The 20,310-nt window shown below is 30.0% G+C and overlaps 1 protein-coding gene across 1 annotated transcript in view; it reads right to left on the reverse strand.

The window, feature by feature from the left end:
- LOC145313191 (uncharacterized) overlaps positions 1 to 17,964 on the reverse strand; it is a 61,759-nt gene extending 43,795 nt beyond the window's left edge. The window contains exon 1 of the mRNA XM_080152486.1: positions 17,823 to 17,964. Coding sequence (XP_080008612.1) covers positions 17,823 to 17,912 — 90 coding nt within the window. The 5' untranslated portion in view covers positions 17,913 to 17,964. The remainder of the gene's footprint in view (positions 1 to 17,822) is intronic.
- Between the last annotated feature and the right edge of the window lie 2,346 nt (positions 17,965 to 20,310).

Consider the following 20,310-nt stretch of genomic DNA (forward strand, 5'->3'; position numbering starts at 1 on the left):
AAGCTGCAGTCGCAAAATTTGAGCTAAGCGCATATTGAATCAGCCACCGGCAAGCTTGATGTATTTCTTTTAATAGTTTGATCCGAAGTCAAACGGCCCAATACATAAACACAGCCGCAGCAGTCCTTTCCTAATTTAGATAATGTTTTTTTCTTTAGGTTGGATATTTAATTCTCCAAACAGACTGCAAAAGAAATTGTCTACTTTAAAATATTCACAATTTTATTAATTTCATAAGAACTACATTTTTAAACAAATATTTATTGCAAAATTGTAAATTCTAAAAATATTTTTCTGTTTTTATTATACCATTACTTAAGCAATGTAAAGATAGTTAAATGACAAATGTATAAGTATAGATGTATAACTCTGACAACTATCTGGTTCCATAAGTGGGTATGGAACTTTTTCGTCTGCTAGCAAATTGCTTTCTGCTTTTATGTAGCGATTTAGCAGTGTTTATATTTTCGACGCTATTAGCTGATGTTCAAAGACCCAAACCCGTGAACAGAGTGTTATATCCCTACTCCCTCTATTTTTTTATTTTAATGTTTAAATCTAAGACAATTCTAAAAAAAATCAAGTGGTCGAAAATTATTGTGAAAAACTATAATTTTGCCTCAATTACTTTATTTGAAGAACTATCCTATTGATAATGATTATATAAAATTAAAATCCTAATTGTGTGAAATCTTGGCCTGTGTGAACGACACACATTTATAATTAGTTGCGCAGCTACTCTATAAGTTGCTGTGTATGTGTTCGTTGAAATATGAAAGTAAAACAAAGAGCAGGAAGGGATTAAATAACTGTATGTCCCCACCCCGTGGACCCTGTGTCGACTTTTAGTTGGGTCTTTGAATATCAGCCAAAAGCGTCGTAAATATTAACACAGACAAGTCGCTACAAAAGAGAAGAAAGCAATTTGCTAGCAGACGAAAATTGTTCCGGGGTGGATCTAGGTAGATGTCTGGGTTAACATCTATACTTACAGATTTATTGTTAAACTGTATATTAGTCCTTTACCCAGGCTACTTTTGATGTGTGGATATTTAACTTACAAGGGCAGTTGGTAACATTAATTAATAGAGACTAGAAGAAGAACTAATAACATCTTAAACATTAATTTTAAAAATTACTTGATATTTTTAAATCCTTTGAATCTTTGGAAATGTTTATCCTTGTTTCTTAAAATAAATCACACTTTATCACTTTCTATTCTAGTACAGAGTGAGTGATTTATAACTTATTTTTAAAATTATCTACTTGAACATTACAAACAATGGAATATAAAAATCCTTATTTTAACAGTAACAGGATATTTGTCTGTGTGTTTGTAGCTGAGGATCTCGCTAACCACTGAACCGATATGGTTATCCTTTACAGTGAAGCTTTTCATAGTTCCAGGGAAGGTTTTTAACTATTTTAGGGGTACCCCAACCTCGCAAGGAAAATAGCCCCTAGAAAAAAAATATCTCCACAATTTTTTTATATTATCTTTTCAAATTGAAATTGAAAATAGGAGTGGGTTGACCCCCCAAGTGCCTCTAGAATCCTCTATCTAATTATGAAGCAGCTTAGTTCCTAAAAATGTGAAGTAGCCATGTTTCTATATTATTAACGCCTCGATGATTACATATTCAACTTTTATGAAAATTTGAATATTTAATTGGGCCTACGCAACTCAACTAAATTATATTTTTTCCTTTTTCCTTATTATGATTATGTAGTTGTATTATCATTTCCGCATTTGCCTCACATTATCAAATCTTCAGAAATGAAATAAATACAATATTATAAACTGCCCATTTCTTTCTACTTTACTCTTTTTCCCCCAGGGACGATTTCTCTAGGGGGATTAAAGGTACCCTCCCCAAAAATAGTTATAAACCTTACATAAACTATTAAGAAGCTTCGATATTGAAGAAAACCTTTCCGGTTTATAGCTTAGCGAGGCCCTTCGCTACACACAGACTGATAAGCGGCCGTGAATGCACATCGATTATGAATATATGATTATGTCATTTCCATTTTTCATTTTTATGTGTATAGCGTCTTTTTACATATGAGAGTCCCTCACTAACAATTACTTTTTTACGCCTCCCGCATCAAAAGGCTTTGTATTTAAAAGGGGCTAGAAAAATAGCTTAAACCCATATCAAGACTTAAATAAAAGCCTACCTAAAATAGAGATCCCAATCAGTTCAGAATTTATTGAGATCTTAAGCATCAGACAAAAGACCCTTCCTACTTTATACAATAGGATATCATAATATAAGTCTTCGCTATTGATAAAACCCTTTTCTTAAAAAATCTTCAACAACAAAAAAGCTTTTAAATTAGTATTATTTGATTTGTGTTTAAATCTGAAGATTTTATCCAAATATAAAAAGTAAACAATTTAAAGTGTGAATCTATCAATATAAGATCCTTGAATTTGATATAACCAAAATTTGGCCATATCTTAAATAAATCCACCACGTAAAAGGAAATGTTTGCTTATCTAATGGAGCCAATCAAAAAGGCATTCATAAGTAAACAAGAAAACAAATTTCATATTTATTTGATTAAAATTCAAAAAATAAATATCTTAAAGCAATTTCAATATTAACTGTAGCAAAGCTGCTCTATATTAAGGTTAGGCCATTGGTATTAATAAACAGTTTTTAAAAACTCAAAATCTCAAAATCTTTAACAATTTAAATGTAACAGATAAGAAAAACATATCAATTTCAACAAGGATGACAACACCTAAAAGTAGCAAACTACAGATTTATAAAATCAATTAGCAAAATTTCAAGGTCTGAAAAATTTATGTTGTATATTAAATACACATTAATCAAAGGAATCACAATAATCAGTCTTATATCTTTAGAAACCGAAAAAAATCACGTTTATCCCTAGCCATACACACAGCTGAACAGACGTACGGACGGATAGACAGACGGACAGACCAAAGGATAGATGAACAAACTAAAAATTAGAAAGTATTGAAGACTTTGAATTTTAAAAATTCCCTCTACACATTTTATCTTAATTATTGAACTTTCGACACCTAACAATTTGTTCATAAATTTTAAATATGTGTAATGCATTATAATCTATCTATCTTTACAATTATTATAAAAATAGATAATTTCGGATTTTTTTAAAGGGAATTTTATTAGAAGCCTACCATGAATTAAAAAACAAATTGTTATACTATGAAAAGCTTTAATTATTTATAAAGACGATCAACATAAATTTATACTGAAATTTTTCAAAAGTTGCATTTATAATTCAGAGTTTAATTTTCAATCATCATGCATCTTAATATACAAAATTAGTGGCAACGCTTCTAGAGGCCTCTGGGGGCCCTTAAGGTCGAGGCAGAGAGAGTAGTTGACCCTTCCCCCTGTTTTAATTAAGTTTTAAAAAGAAAATGTTTCGGCAACCTTGTACGAAGGGAAGCCTAAGTTATTCAGTACCGCCGCCTAGTGTCAATTCAAAATTTTTCTTGATAGTTTTTTTTCTAGCGGCGATTTCTAAATTATATTTCCCACTAAATATTATACACCTTCCCAGGACCTATAGGAAGCTACATTGTAAAGAAAAACCATGTCGGTTCTTCGATTATCGTAATGATTCTGTTACTTTTATATGAGAATTTAGTTAAAAAATAACAAGAGTTGTTTGCACTGTTATACAATTAATCTGTTATTGTCTGAAAATGCCCGACTCCTTAATGATTTATGACTTATCCACATGATAATAAATTAATTAATCTTTACACTTCCTTGCATCCTATACAAGATGCAAAACACATATTTGCTTAGACAAGAATGAAAATATTCAAAGCAGCGAAAATCTGAATGCATGAAAATTCTAGGTTAGCTTAGGTAGAGAACAGTTATTTCTCGCAGCTTTACGCGGATATAAAATGTTCAATTATATGATTGTAAATTTTTATATTCGTAGAAAACTGGATATAATACGCTTTCGTATGGAGGAGAACCGGTTTTAATCCACCGGATATTAATCGGTTTCGAATGAATACGAGAAATAGATTTACACGATAATCACAAATCTATTTACAGAATCTAAAGCTGCCTTTTTAGCAGACCATTATTTGAAGATAATATGCCACTAGAAATACCGCAGTCGACAATCATAAACCTTCGGCAAATGCCAAGCCCTAGAAAAGGAAGAGCGGCTGACGAGCCCTGCTGATTATAATGTATAGTATGCACGTTTTATGATTAATTTATAAAATTTTCATAGCATAACATCATTAAAGATAAAACATAATTACACATTTCCAATCAGGGTTCACGCATAGCAAACAGGGATAAAGGGATAGGACTATGGGCAATGAATTATTCCTTCCCCGAAAAATTAAGTAAAAATCTATACTTTCCTTGGTTGGTAAAACTTAAGGTAAAGGAAGAAAAGAAATTAATTTAAACATGATTGTTTACCCCCTTCCTGTTTCTAACAAGGATGACAACATCCATAAAAGCGAAGGGCTGAAACGGTAGGACAAACGAACATTAACATTTGTATAGTGTCAGAACTGAATAATAAGAATATAAATGTGTAAGAATCGATGCAAAATTGTAAGTAAATTTGTTGAAAAACTGCTTGATACAGAATAATGTTTATGGACATACATACATTTTTAGGACTTTTTTATAGAGATGCTTCGCTTATAATATTGTACTTTGTTGTCCAAGGAATCAGTATACAAAAAATCAGATTTATCGGATAATTAGATCATATAAAAATTAGTTGTTAAAAAGTAAAAAAATCAACATGTTTAAAATGGACGTACGGACATTATGGTAATGATTATAGAGTTGCTACGCTTTCTAAATCGTACCTAACTACTGCAGGAATCACCATGCAAAGTTTGAAATCGATAGGACAATTCTAACATGCCTAAATTAACGGAAAAAGCTCTCCGTTACGGATGGACGGACGGACGGACGGACGTACGGACGGACCGACCCTAAATATAGAAAAGCTTCGCTTTTAAAAAGATTAATCAGTTTTATGTTTAAAGATAAAAGTTAGTATACATTTTTGATCCCATGATTTGAATACTCTTTTATATTTTGAATATAAAAAAATTAGGAAATATGTAAGCCTATCAATATAAGGGGTACATACTACATAGGTATAAAATGTCATAACTTTGTAAATTAATTTATTAGTAAAAAGAGTAGTAATCCTTTAATTTAAAGTAATAACATTTTGTTAAAAAAATCCAACAATAAGCAAACAAAGGGGTAGTTTCACGAAATGCATTTGAACTGAATTTAGTGAACCGCATATTTTTTCCTAGTTAATGGGTTAAACTACATTTATATAGCATATATTTGAAATAAATTCAATTTTCTAACTCTTAGTTTTTAAAATATCAAGACTTGAAATTTTTTTTTTGTGATATATGCAATTTTAAAAGTCGACGATTTTCAAGTCTTGATATTTTAAAAACTATTTGGTAGAAAATTGAATTTCTTTCAAATATATGCCATATAAATGTAGTTTAACCATTTAACCAGGATAAAATTTGCGGTTCACTAAATTCAGTTCAAATGCATTTTTAGACGTTCATACTACTTTAGATGGAGTAGCTATACTACCTATCTTTCTTAGCATATTAATCCTATTATATAAAGTAGTAAGGTTTTTACTTTTGTATGAGCTTAAGATCTCAACTACTAAACTAATTGAGTTTTTCTTTCTGGGGAAGCTTCATATGGGATGGTTTTAAGCTATTTCCTTGCTAGATTAAAGACATAAGATGGTTTTAAGCTATTTTCTGTTTACTATACCCCTTTGAAAACTAGATTATAAGGGCACACTATTTTTTTATTACTTTAATATATAATATATAATATGTTTTTTATATAATTTAGATTAATCGCTTGAATATGATAATTAGCTACATTATTACGACCGCATATTATTCGATAATTTTTTTTTATATATTCAACCATAAAAGGGCTAATAATGAACAAATTTCATTATAAAACAAATTTATTATTTATGTCGAAATTGTTTAAAATTAAAAATTTGAAACTACATGTTATTTTTTCTTATTTGATGATTAATTTTTATTGTAAAATTTTTTAGAATTTTAAAGAATGCTGATTTTAACAATGACATCATTAAAAGGGATGCCCTATGCCCGAAAAAAGCGCAGCGATAACAAGCTACCAAAAAAGAATTTTATTTTCCTAAATAAATTTAAGGACACATATGGAACTAGTGAAACAGAAAGAAATACATTTATTTCATACTTTTACTTTCTTATATCACCAACATACCGTAACGGTCTTGGACAGCTAGGGGATGGAGAAAAATATTTGAACATTTTTTTGTTCGTTTAATCAATGTTTGAATTATTGTTTTTAAGTTTTTTTCCCGAACAAAAAAACCTTTGGTGTAACTATCTGCTTAGCCCCTGGGTTCGTAACATAGCCTAAAACCATCTAAAGACAATTATAAATCTTCTCTGTAAAGCACGTCCAAAATAGACTGGAAATTTTCGAGATATTTAGCTTTTCCTAATTCATATCATTATATAGAAGAGATATGCTTTTATACTTGAAAATGAAAAAAAGTAATATCTACGTATATATAAGAATAATAAACAAAACATAATTTAAAGCGATTAAAGTCAGTCAATACTTATCCATGTCCGCGAGTTTATAACATGGTTGATTCTTCTTAAATGAAAGTGAAATGATGATGACAGTAAATTTTAATGACGAACTAGCATAGGTGTGAATTCATTTCCGCAAATAACATGCGCAAAGTGGTTTATATTTGCCAAAAGACACTATTGCAATGGATGTAGGATATACGTGGATATATAATTACAGTGAAAACTTTGGGATGCTATTTCTCCTGTCATTTATTGGTTAACACGTTTATCAAGTAGGAGGGAGGGGATAGAGTAAAGAGGGAGATTGAGGATATCGTTATTTTAGCCCGTTACAAGTTTCACTTGGGGTTTAATAAAAGTGCGGTAAAGATTGCACACCACCTTAAGGTTAATCAATTATTGTAGCTGAAAATTTTTATTAAAGTACAAGATGATTTGTTTGATATGCAGCTTAGTTCATCAGCAAAGATACTCAACACTGCTGTCAAAGGTGGTTTCTCATTTGGGGGAGATGATTATTTTGATTAGGCTTGAAAATGCGGTAAAATGTCTGAATAGAGTATGCTCTTGCGAGATAATTGTCTTATATCTCTCTTATACGAATAAAATCTTTTTAAATACCATTTAGCTAGGGCTGAAAATCACTTATTAATATCAATTGATTTCATACAAAAAAGACAGTTATTAAAAGCTATAACATAATCAAAAGGCTTCGTTATACTCATAATTATGGAAAAATCAACGAATCGAAAAAAGATTACATAATAATGTTTATCCATAATTATAGATCGAAATATAACGTGTTTATTCAACTGTTAATTTTTTATTGAATGTGATTTGTAAAAATGTCAATATCATTTACCAAAAAGAAAGAATGGATAATTGCTTATTTGTCTGAATATCCAGTAAGATCTAGGAAATGACAAAAAGAGGAGCGTTTACAAGTTTGATATTGGTTCAGAGCTGGTTTTAGGCTACTAGATAGAACGTTAAGTAAATCCCACAATAAAACTGATAAAAATATTGTCACCCTCATATTTTTTCAACTTTATAAAAAAAAGTTTTGGAGTTCCAACGTTGACGCCACAAGTTAAACTTATGTGATAAAATTTCTTCACCTTATTTTTAAAAGCGAAGCTTTTCTATAATTAGGGTCGGTCCGTCCGTACGTCCGTCCGTCCGTCCGTAACGGATAGCTTTTTTCGTTAATTTAGGCATGTTAGAATTGTCCTATCGATTTCAAATTTTGCATGGTGATTCCTTTTATAGTTAGGTACGATTTAGAAAGCGTAGCAACTCTATAATCATCACCAAAATGTCCGTACGTCCATTTTAAACATGTGGTTTTTTTTAACTTTTTTAACAACAAATTTTTTGTGATCTAATCATCCGATTGATCTGATTTTTGGTATATTGATTCCTGGGACAACAAAGCATAATGTAATAAGCGAAGCAACTCTATAATCAAGTCCTAAAAATGTAAGTATGTCCATAAACATTATCCTGAATCAAGCAGTTTTTCAACAAATTAACTTACAATTTTGCTTTGACTCTTATACATATATATTATGCTTATTCAGTTCTGACACTATACAAGTGTTAATGTCCGTTTGTCCTATCGTTTCAGTGCTTCGCTTTTATGGATGTTGTCATCCTTGTTTTATAATATCTACCACAGAATATTGAGCTTTAATTAAATTTGATGCATTATTAAAATAGTACCTAACAATCTAAGCCAGTTAGATAGTTGCTCTGACACTTTCAATAATTTGATAATCTTAATGACTTGATCAATTTAATGATAAAATCATTTATTTGATAAAGAACAGTTTTTATCCTGAAATGATTATCCTTGATGATTTGTTTATTGTTTCTTTAAGTTTTAATAGATTTTCAGAATAATTTGGTAGAATTCCTGCAGTTGACAAGTGCACCACATAAAACTCCTCCCTTTTCTATTATGATGGATTTTTTCTCATAAATATTACTTGATAATACCAATATAGATGCATTCAAACCGTAAATTTCTATTCAATTTTATTAAAAGTTTATTGTAGATGTTTATGAATATCGCACTAACGATTTAAAGAAAATTACTAATAATCTCAAATTAAACTCAGGGACTTTAATTTAAAATTAATTTTACCATTTAATTTTAGAATTTTAGAGAGAAAAAATATTTAATAGTCCACCTATAACTTTTATTGCTACGCTCATTTGCATGATGTCATTCTTGATACTTAATGAGCTTAATCTAACTGTTTAATTATTATCCTAGTGTTGCATATCCTCAATCTTGACAAAATCCTTTTTTTGTCAGTGGAAAGTTTATATAACAATTCACCCTCTTTATTCTATAAAGAAAATCTGATTGTAAAGATTATTATAGGTAATTTTTGTAAAGCTCAGAAATGCCTCATATGGTTTAAGCAAAAAATAATCTATAAGGAAGAAATATCAGTTTTTGAACCAGTCCCCCACTAGGAATAAACAATGATTCTACCTTTCCTAATCTTTTTTATCATACATTTTTTGGTTTTCTTAAAATAAATAGACCATATAATACTAAAATGTACCTAAGAAATAGTATCAAATCTTTCATTTGAAAAAGGTATAAAAGCCAGACAGAAATCATCACTAAAAATCTAGGAAAAGTGTAATGAAAAAATCGTCTAATCTCAAATAAAGAGGATACTACAACAACTTTATAGAAGCTTCCTGTAGGCAAATAAAATAGCACAAATCTCATGCATGCACTGAGAAAATATTTCTTAGCCAGGTTTTTAAAGACTTATGTTTCGAATAAGACGCTTAAAAGTACTCAAATATAATAACGTTGATAATAAGTCAGAGGTAAAATCAGGGTTCTAAAGGGATAAGACAATGGACGATAAATTGATATACATCCCCAATGATGATACAAAAAATTACCCTTTCTGTAGATTACAATTAGTGATTTGTTGGAACGCATGGACTCTCAACTTATTGAACCAACCAATCAAACGTAATAAATCTCCTTAAAGTTTTAAGACAACGAATAAGAAAAGATTATCACAAAACTTGGGATTAGTGTTAAAAACAGACCAATGTCCCCACCCTCCCTGGGTAAAATAAAAATCAGCGAAACGATATTATAGTCCTGTTTTTAGCCCATTGTGCAATGTTAAATTATGATTTAAAAAGAATTAAAGAATCCTTGAAAAAAAATTAGAATTACAAACCAACATTTATATATTTCCGACATTTTGATCGGCATTATTATAAAACAAGGACAATTAGATTCTCTTATTTTTATGGTTGTGGTGATTTACAGGAAGTGAGGGGACATTGGACTGTTTATCACACTAGTACCCAAAGTTTTATGTTAACGTTTTTTAATTGTTAGCTAAACAACTTTTGAAACTTGAATTTTGATTGGTTGGATCATTAAGTTGAGTGTCGAAACGTTTCAACCACTAAAGTAATATACAGAAGGGGTAATTTTGTGCATCATCATTGGTGAGTTAAATGGAACTGGCCAAAGCCTAGTAATGGCAGGTGTCTTACATTAATACACAAAAATTAGTAAACTTAAGGTATGAAAATCCTTATAAAATAAACCATCATTCTACAGCCGAACAAAAAATTAACAGTTTGAGTATAGAGTATGAATATTTCTGAGAAAGTACAAAATAGACAGGCAGACAAATAAAAGGTTAATATAAAGTAGATATGCTTCTAACAGCCGTGGTGTAAAAGTTGTGTGAATATTTGGTCAAACTTTACCCAGTAATTCATATTCAATTCTATCCAGGAAAAGACAATGTTTCATAAAAACAAAAAGTCATTATTAGATAAGTATATCGTATTTTATTTGAAAAAAAAGTTAAACCTGCATTAAAATAACTAACCTATCAAATAAAATTCGATAGTAGTATGGTTTTGTCAATAATCTAAGATAAATACTGGACTAATTGCGATCTCAAATTCATGGAAGCACCACATAGGTCCCGAAAGATTTTTAGTCTTTTATTGGTTTTGGGTTATTTTTGTTTCTCCTTCCCCTTTTATTTCTAGATCCTAAATGCTAGGGGCTCATCCGCATATATTATACATATATTTTAACTAGATATATTAAGTCAAACCCCTTCCCAAGTCAAATTAATATAAGTACATATTTCAATAATCATATCTTATAATGTCAATACCAATCGTATGAATTAAGTTCACTTTTTTAATTACTAGATTGATTTAATTAATAAATTTAACTTATTTGGGTCAATTATATACTGACTATGTAAATAAAATATTGAAAAATTTAGTATTCAAAGCATCATTCAATATTAGTTTAAAATTATATGTAACAAATTGCTTTTCAGAAATGTTTTGCTTATAAATTCTTTTTCATTTATTTTAAATAGTAATTGCTGAAAAGATTCTATTGATATAATACAAATTTGAAAGAATTTTTTTAAAAAATTCTTTTAAACCAGGAAAGACTATTTCATAAAATGGTACCTTGATATGGCATGGGAAGAATTTTTATACAAAAAAAATATTACCCAACTTTTTTAAAATGTGATTTGGTGTAAGATTAATTTATCATCAATTGGTCTAGCCCTATATCAATGCAATAACCAACACACATTTGTTTTTGTGGAAATATGCAATTTTATTTATTTGCATCAAGTCCCACAACAATTAACAATTACCGACCGACAGTTCTTGTTTTCAAGTTTTGTACTATTTGTTAAATATATAAGTGAAGCAAAATTTCTCTTTAATGGATTTAAGTTTCATCATAAGCAATAAAAAAATTATTACTTCTGAAGATATTTATGCATGTTCCTTTTAAAGTAAGAGAAAATTGTTGACTTCTCCTGAAAGACGTGCTTATGTACAAAAAGCAGAGATTTAAGAGTTATTTGAATGCTACTTTATAAAGCTATCAATCACACAGTAATAGGCATCTCATGTTTATTTAATAAAGAAGGCTTACATTACCAATATTTCAGTCAACCCATAAGCCTAAATAAATGTATCATTGTTTATATATGATTTTTTGGTAAATCTAACTTAAAATATTTAAATAAAAGTATGCTTTACTGTTAGGTTTCATTTATTAGGGGGGAAAGTATGACACTTGCCATACTCATGTCAGGTAATAATGGAAAGTTAAGATATTCATTTGATGTCAGGACTCATACCAATAATGTTAGTTTGATTGATTGATTAATTAGCCATAGTTTATTAGTGTTTAGAAATAAGTAGTCATGGAGTAGGCTGAGACACTTTTGTATAGCCACCAGGGCTATCAAGCTCCACGTTCAAGCACATTATGACTTGACCCGCTATCTCATGAGAGCTACTCATTATTACCTCACCCTCGCCGAGTATGGCAGGTGTCCCCAATTAAGTCACCGTAATGAATGACGCTCACTGCAGAGGAGCTTGGGATAAGGGTAGTACTGATATTATGTACGTGACTATTGAGTATCCAAACTTACTCAATAATCCCCTTCTTACACAACCATGGGAAGTTGCGTGAATTATTCAACTGAGAAATTCGAGTTGCCACATGGGGACTAGAACTTGAACTCTCATCACCGTAACTCAGTGCGTTACCACTGAGAAACGACGCCCCTTTATCTTATAATTATCTTTATCTTTATATTATAATGTTAGTTAACACCTTATGGTTATATCTCATCCCAATTATAAGACCTTAAAACAAAATAGTCACCAAACACCAGTAAATAAACTGTACAAGTCTTCAACATAAATAAAGTTAATCCAATTACCAGGATTGGTTCAATATTTTAATTGGACAGGAAGTAAAGTTGCATTCAATCATTTTTTGGCGCGAAGCATCTCTACAATTCAGTTGAAACAGCCTTTTTGCTTTTGTAAACGTAAAGTAAATGTTTTATTATTTTAGAGTTAAGCTATTCTATACTAAAATCTTTACAAACAACCTGTCCAGAGCGAAGCTTACCTAAAAAAAGAAAATTGATAAATCTCGGAGTTTAGAAAATAGTATGGCACATATATAAAACTTAACATTTCTATACCTTTTAAACCAGTACTTCTTTTTTGCAACATTAGATTTTTTGTTCTAGTTTGTTTGAAACTGTTTCAAGAAAGATAAAATAAAAATTAACAAGTAATTGGTTTGCGGTTTATTTATTATGATTGGCAGAACTATTAAAATTTGGTTTTTTATCCTTTTGGTCATTCAATAAAGTATAAAAAAATATAAAAAGATATAAAAAATTTAAAATATATATAAAATTATATAAAAACATAAAAAACATTGAAATTAGAAAAATACGAAATTTTTTTTTTTTGGGAGGGGGGTAATTTTCATTTTTGGGGGGGTTGGGGGTGTCCCACCCCCAAAGAAAATAGCTTAAAACCACCACAGGACCGATAGGTATATACCCTGAAGAGTAGAATCCAATCGGTTCAGTGGTTACCGAGATCTTAAGCTTCAGACGGACGGACGGACGGACAGACAGACAGACATCAAGCTACTTTGTATTATAGATTATCTAAAGCAAAAAACTTATTGTAGTACAGACAAACAAAATGGATTCACCCCGTCTCTGCGAACCAAGATTTTAAAAGACTTATCATGCAAAGAAAGCTAAAGAAATCCTTTCAGCAAATACAATAAATAAATAATACTTTTACCAGGAAAAGTCAAGCAGCAATTTAGGAATATGAAATAACTTTGAATAGTGAATAGTTTTTTTTGTTGCTAAATTTAATTAAATATTATAGTGATCATCTTATCCCTATCATAATGAAAAAAGTTAAACCTTTGGTAGGTGGGTTAGTATTAACTTGAAATAAACAACTTTTAAACATTTGGGTAGTAAGGGCCCTTTTTATGATTAATGAATGAAGTTTTTCTATGTATCTTAGATAAACAGTTTGATGGTCCCTTTACCCATGAGGAAAAGTCCTGCATTTGTGGGAAATAATTTCAGGAAATTCTCAACAGTTTCTTATTTTTGAGAGCAACAGATATTGTTAAGAGTGATGTGCCATTATTACCACCTAATTATACACAGAGCAATCTATATTATTGCCAAATGATCATATTGTTATGGCTATAAATCAAGTGTTTTGTTTTATTAAAATCTATCTTGATGTTAAAGTAAAATTGGAAAGATTTGCCAAGCATTTGATTAAATGATAAAATGTAAAAATGCAAGCTTTTCAAAATAGCTAAATACAACAAAATTCCCCCGGATATTTAGCTATTGTGAGCCATTTGTCTGGCAAATCTTATACTGGCAACCACCATAGCATTCTTATTATGATAATTTGATTTTAATCTTTTGCGTTGATGTAAATATTTTCTATTAAAAGCTTGATATATTTATCTAGCTATTTTAAATTAGACGGTTCTATTAAACAAACATTTATGTGAAAGTGATGGCCAACTATTAAGCTTAATTTTCTTCACTTGTCCTCTTTAAAATGGAATCTTTCGTCAGGAGCATGCTTATTGTTTACTGTCGAAGCAAAGCTTCTTTAAAAACTACATTGTACACTTGATTTTTATAAACTAAGAAAGGTTTAGAAAGTGTCGATATAATCTTATATTTATGGCTATACAATTCCAGAGAGGGAGTAGACATTAGACTGTATATTGTACTGGTCCCCAAAGTTTTACTTGCTCTAACATTTGTTAGCTGAAAACCTTGGGGAATTTTATAGTTCTTAATGGGATTGTACAAACTATCAATCAGTCTTCAAACTTTTTTAAAAATGTAATATGCAGAAGGGGTAATTTTGTGTATCATAATTGTTGGTGTACATAATTTTTACACCAACTGTCTTATCTTTCAAGATCCCTTGAGTAAATAAATCATAAGTTAATTCTTTTTAGTTCAGCTGCGCCAAAATGAAAACAAATCGTGCTTGTTTTTATTTATCTTATTGGTTTGAAAGTGAAACATCTGCTAGTTTCTTTTAGAAAAAAGTTTCTCCTGATGCAGTTTTTAAACCCTTAGAAACAGTAACAAGTTGATTAATTACTCATATACAATGTACATATAAAAAAACATTCCCATATAAACAACCCCTTAAATAGTGGATGTAAATATTCATTTATTTCCCTGGTATCTCATTTATATCCCTGGTATGATTTTAGAAGATTTTAAATTTTTTTTGGAAGATTTTAGAATTTTTATTAATTACTAAAAGAAAGAAAAATTATACCAGGGAAATAAATGAAATTTAAAAACCAAAATTAAACCACATTTTACTAGCATAAAAATGAGTTTTTGTTTAAATGAGAATGATATTCCTGTCCAGTTTTTTGTTTATGAATGAATATTTCTTACCCTCGTGAATAAATGATGACCTATCGGTCCATCATTTATTCCCTCGGGTAAGAAATATTCATTCCTAAACAAAAAACTGGACAGGAATACCCCATTCCCATATAAACAACCCCTTAAATAGTGGATGTAAATATTCATTTATTTCCCGGAGGTAACCATTTATTTCCCCGAGGTAGATATTTTTAGAAGATTTTCAAATTTTTTTGGAAGATTTTTGAATTTTTATTAATTATTAAAAGAAACTTGATATCAGGGATAAAAATGATCATAGCCGGGAAATAAATGAAAATTAAAAACCAAAATTAAACCACATTTTAGCATCAAAAAATGAGTTTTTTGTTTAAATGAACTATTATTTTTTGTTAAATCTAATGAGAATTATTTTAGGAAATAGGGTATTTCTGCAAGTCTACTTATTTTTCCATATTAATCGCATATTTTTCAAATGTTATATCATGAAGTTAATAAGCTAAGGCAAAAGTAACTGCCAAAATTTACCTTTTTTATGAGAAATTGTGCAAAATCATTATTGCTTTATTACATTTTGTTCTTGACTAAAAATGTATTTTTCAACTTTATTTAAATAATTCCAATATAATCTTCTAAACAAAAAGTTAAAAAAGGTGTTTAATCTTATTTTACATACATTTGTTTTTTCCAAGAAAATATAAGAATTTTAATTTTAACAATTCTACAAGTTTATTAGAATTTTAAAATCAAATTATTTGAATAATCCCCGAAAAAAAAACTGTTTCTAGCCCCGCCAGAGTAATATCTCAGAGAGGCTTTTTTGTGCCCTCTTAATCTAACCTAACATAAATATCAACATTTTCCCCAAAAGCTTTTCTTGTGGACCTATTCCAGTGGAAAGGAAATTGCCAAAGTTGTATTTAACAAGTAATATATTAACCTTCTTAAAGTAGGAACTTTTTCAATATTGGTTGAATATTTTGTAAGTGGATATTTGGTTGAGTAAGGAAGCACATTCAGAAAAATAAAGTTATACAAAAATTATTTACTTTAGTTTCTTTACATTTTACAAGTAAATTCACCTCTATCCTCAAGTCGCTTCATCCCGTTAGGGAGAGGGGGGATGGTTTACCTTATCCATTTTTGAATAAATAAATATTTTTTTTTGTGGGTGCGGCGGAAAACGGCGGCAAAAGGCGGGAGAGGCGGTCACCGATAATTTTAAAAGTAACTTTGACCCTATAGAAGCTTAAATCCAAAGTTAGCTCAATTTTGATCAAAGGGTTCTCGAGTACCCCCCCCCCCCCCTGCCCAGACCAGTCTTATTCACATGCATCCTCCTTTACAGAGGATTTAAATTTTGGAATGATCAGACAGACATACATCCTGTTACTTTAGTATATCGAATGTTGTCAGCAACTGAGTTGTTGCTAAAATAAAAACTTCATAACCAACAGTTAAATTGTTTGTTTTTCCTAATATCTATCCCTATATAAAGGCGTAAATGTGTAATATTGTCACTTCCCCCCCAATATTTTAGCCCCAAGGATATTTTGTGGTAGATCTAATGATTTAGAATATAGGCACACAACAATAATAATAAGCATATACACACTCAAACAATCATTAAATATCACATATACCACGTGATTTATACTCAGAGATGCTTCGCCCCAAGCGTAACAAATCATATAATATAAACACATGTACATAAAGCTCTTTTTTTCATAAATTATAGTAACAATCTATATGTATATAAGGAAACATATTTCTATTAATTTGTTAAAAACATTTGTATAAAATTAGAAAACCTTAAAATGGTAAAAAAATAATGCTTAAAAACCTTAAAAATGGAAAATCTATAGAAATTTTTATGTTATATTGCATTAAACAGAAAAAGGAAGTTTTATTCTAAAACTAATTGACAGAATTAATAATTTATATTTTATCCCTATGCCCAAAAGTCAAAACTTATGAAAAAAATTATGGGGTATAGTCCTTTCCATGACATCCCTCCATAAGGGGCGATTAGTCGTAATTTTAAAATGGCTTTTTATAGGTTATTTTAGGTTAGGTTAGGTTATATTGTGTTAGGTGATTGCCCCACAGGGTTAGGTAATTGGCCCCGCAGGGGCTAGAAATATGAGAAAAGCTACTGTGAAAAATACGAAGAATCGCCCCTTATGGAGGGATGTCGTGGAAAGGACTATACCCAAATTATGTTATTAAATATTTTAGTGAAGATTAACTGTTTATTTAAAGGAATACATGTCTATGTCTCTACCTTAGAATGTTAGAAACCAATGCTTGAGGCAAACCAATTTTCAAAGCTATCTTAGTTTTCAATCTTAATATAAACTTTTTATTGGAGAAATCTTTATTTCTTACTTTATTTGGACTAAAATTTTAAATAAATCTTTGAAATCTAATTAAAACTATAATTAAAACGTTTTTTGATGAACTGGCATTCGTCTGAAAGTCTTAACTATGCACTTATTGCCTGTTGCAATCCTCTAACGTTATTATCGTCAAATGCCTGTTTAAGAGCCCACACATTCTTCCAATTTTAAAAGAAAATTGGCTGTGCCTGCTTATTATGCGCCAAATAATCATCATGAATATGATGTCACAATGGTTGTTACATCAGATTATCATGTTCTCTAATAAAGTGAAACTTGTAGCTGGTTTATATAATGCTTTTCCCCCTCCCCTTCCCCCCTAATGCATGAACGAACTGAAAAATAAAATATGTTCATGTTAGCAACCTAAATTGACGACAATTTCCCCCTGTCATAATATCCACAAATATTCCTCACCCATTGATGTCACGTGTCTGACATTAACAAATTGGAAAATCATCCTACCTGGCCGTTGTGTGGTTCCATCTGGAATACAGATTCATGACTGAGTGACAGGTTCCTGGAGAGCCTCTGCTGCAAGCCTTCGCCATTCATCTCCCCATCAACAGTTCTGTGAGGATATATCAGTTTATTTGTGTTTCATCAATAGTTTATCCTAATGTACTCATTCAAATATCATATCTTTTTTTAGAAACCAACTGATGATTTGTTAAAATTAAACAAGGAAACACTGTGTGTTGGACTTATTTTATAAAAAAAAAAACATTGAACCGTTATAGTTCTTGTCTCTAGCGAGAGATCTCCATTGCAATGAAGGTTTTAATAGGTCCTAAGATGTGTTTCACTGTTTAGGCTATTTTATTTTTTATAAATAAGTCTGTGTATGGTTTAAGGCTATTTTCTGACCTTCCATGTCCCTTCGAATATAGATCTCCTAGATGCTGGGAGCGCAGCTGTTAGTAGAATAATGATGAGCCAATATTAAATTTATAACAATTTCGTTGCAAAGATATAATTGTAGTTTTTATGAATATGTATCTTGTGTTGCATAAAGTCATTTTAAAGGGGGGAGGCGGATGTGCCACTTTATGAAACCAAAACTAAAAGTCAAAGGAACTCAACTAAAAAAAGAGTTACAGGTCTGAGATTTTGCATGGCAGTTGCTTTATATGGTTATATTATGGAACAGTGAAGAAACGGCGGCGCAACCGCCGAAAACCGCCGAGAAATTGCAAAAAAATTCTGCGGGAAACGGCGGTTTTCGGCGGTTGCGCCGCCGTTTTTTCACAGTTCCATATTGTACCCCTATAAAGCAACTGCCATGCAAAATCTCAGACCTGTAACTCTTTTTTTAGTTGAGTTCCTTTGTTGACTTTTAGTTTTGGTTTCAAAAAGTGGCACATCCGCCTCCCCCCTTTTATTTTTTATAATAACTATACTATACAATTAATATTTCTTTTATTTTCGAATGACAATAAATATTCAAATTCATTAAAATTAAATAAAAAGAATCGTTTTATGCAAGAGAATTTAATTTAATAGAAATTGAAAATTTAAAAACTGCAAGGTTTGAAGTTTCATAAATCCTTACACAATCTCACTTAAGACATTAAGAAAATTGGAAAGATCCCCTAAACCTTGAATGAGCTAAAAGAATCTCCCCATTTTAGTCAGGGACGAGCCAATTAAAGTTAGAGAATTCTTAGGTCAATGCCAAAATTTCTTATTTGCCTTTTCAGGAATTTTCTTTGGTATTTTCGAGATTTAAAGATAAAAATTATCAAATAGCTTGATATGGATATTTTTAAAACTTTTCAAATATCAAATATTTGAGGGTGGGTTAGGTACTTCTTACACATATCGTAATGAGGGAAACTGCAGGAAATTGAAAATTCTCGTTTAAAGTGCAACTTTATTTATCAAGTTGCCCTTTAAATTTACCTAAACTTAAGATAACAAAATTCTTGTCATAAATTCTCCTAAATGAATATTCCCCGTTTGCAGAAATAATAAGATAGGCCAATTGGTTGAAAATTAATCATCATTTAAACTAACACCAAAAATAGTATGGACTGGCATAGATATATTCAAAAATTTTATTATTTTATCCTCCTTTACCCTATCCCTTATCTTTTTCACTTTGCTTTCTTATTAGTGTTGCAATAGGGGCTAAATATTTCGGATATTTTATAGTCAAGAATTAAATTAGTAGTACAGATACAGAGGGTGTTATTTTTAATATCTCCTAAATGGTTCTAAACTTCTAAATTTCAATGGAGCATTGTTTTGGTTAATAATATAATTAAAAATTCAATTCTATAGTTTTTTGAGTGAAATTTAATTTTTATTAGGTATTGTACAAAATTGGCTAAAATATGCGCTATAAACATGCAAATCATAAATGTTTAGAATTGCTCCAGTAACCTTTATAAACTTTTCATGTTAAGATAATCCTAATCCTTTCTATCCACCACATGTGGGGTGCAAATTCAAAACAGCAATAGAAATGACAAAGAAAATAGCCAATGCAATTTTTTAAAATTAAAAAGACTATAATTGTAAAAAGATTATGATATATTCAGTAAGCGTTCTAATTAAAGTAAAAAGTAATTAATTCAAAATATATAAAATGTAAAAACAGATGATTTCTAATTCAAGTGTGAAAACAGTAGACAGTAAGTAGATTAGGCATAAAATGTAGTATTTTCCAGGATACTGTAGATTTATTATAGAGTGATTTCCAACGAAAGAAGAGTAAAATAGAAATCTTTGACGTGATAGTCATAGAGTAGCTTTTCTTCTGAGGATTAAAGATAAATATAAGAGCATTGATATTTCATTGGCTATTACAAGATAAAAATATTTCCCATTTATTGCGTTGATATGAAATTGCGCTGTCGATATTTATGCGGAGATGAATACACAGCAAACACCACATGTATGTTGGGTATTAAAATATTTAGCCTTACTAAATCCTATTTATTGCTCCTTA

Source organism: Acartia tonsa, chromosome 1 (genome assembly GCF_053477335.1).
Source record: "Acartia tonsa isolate MP-2025a chromosome 1, ASM5347733v1, whole genome shotgun sequence".
Taxonomy (NCBI): domain Eukaryota; kingdom Metazoa; phylum Arthropoda; class Copepoda; order Calanoida; family Acartiidae; genus Acartia; species Acartia tonsa.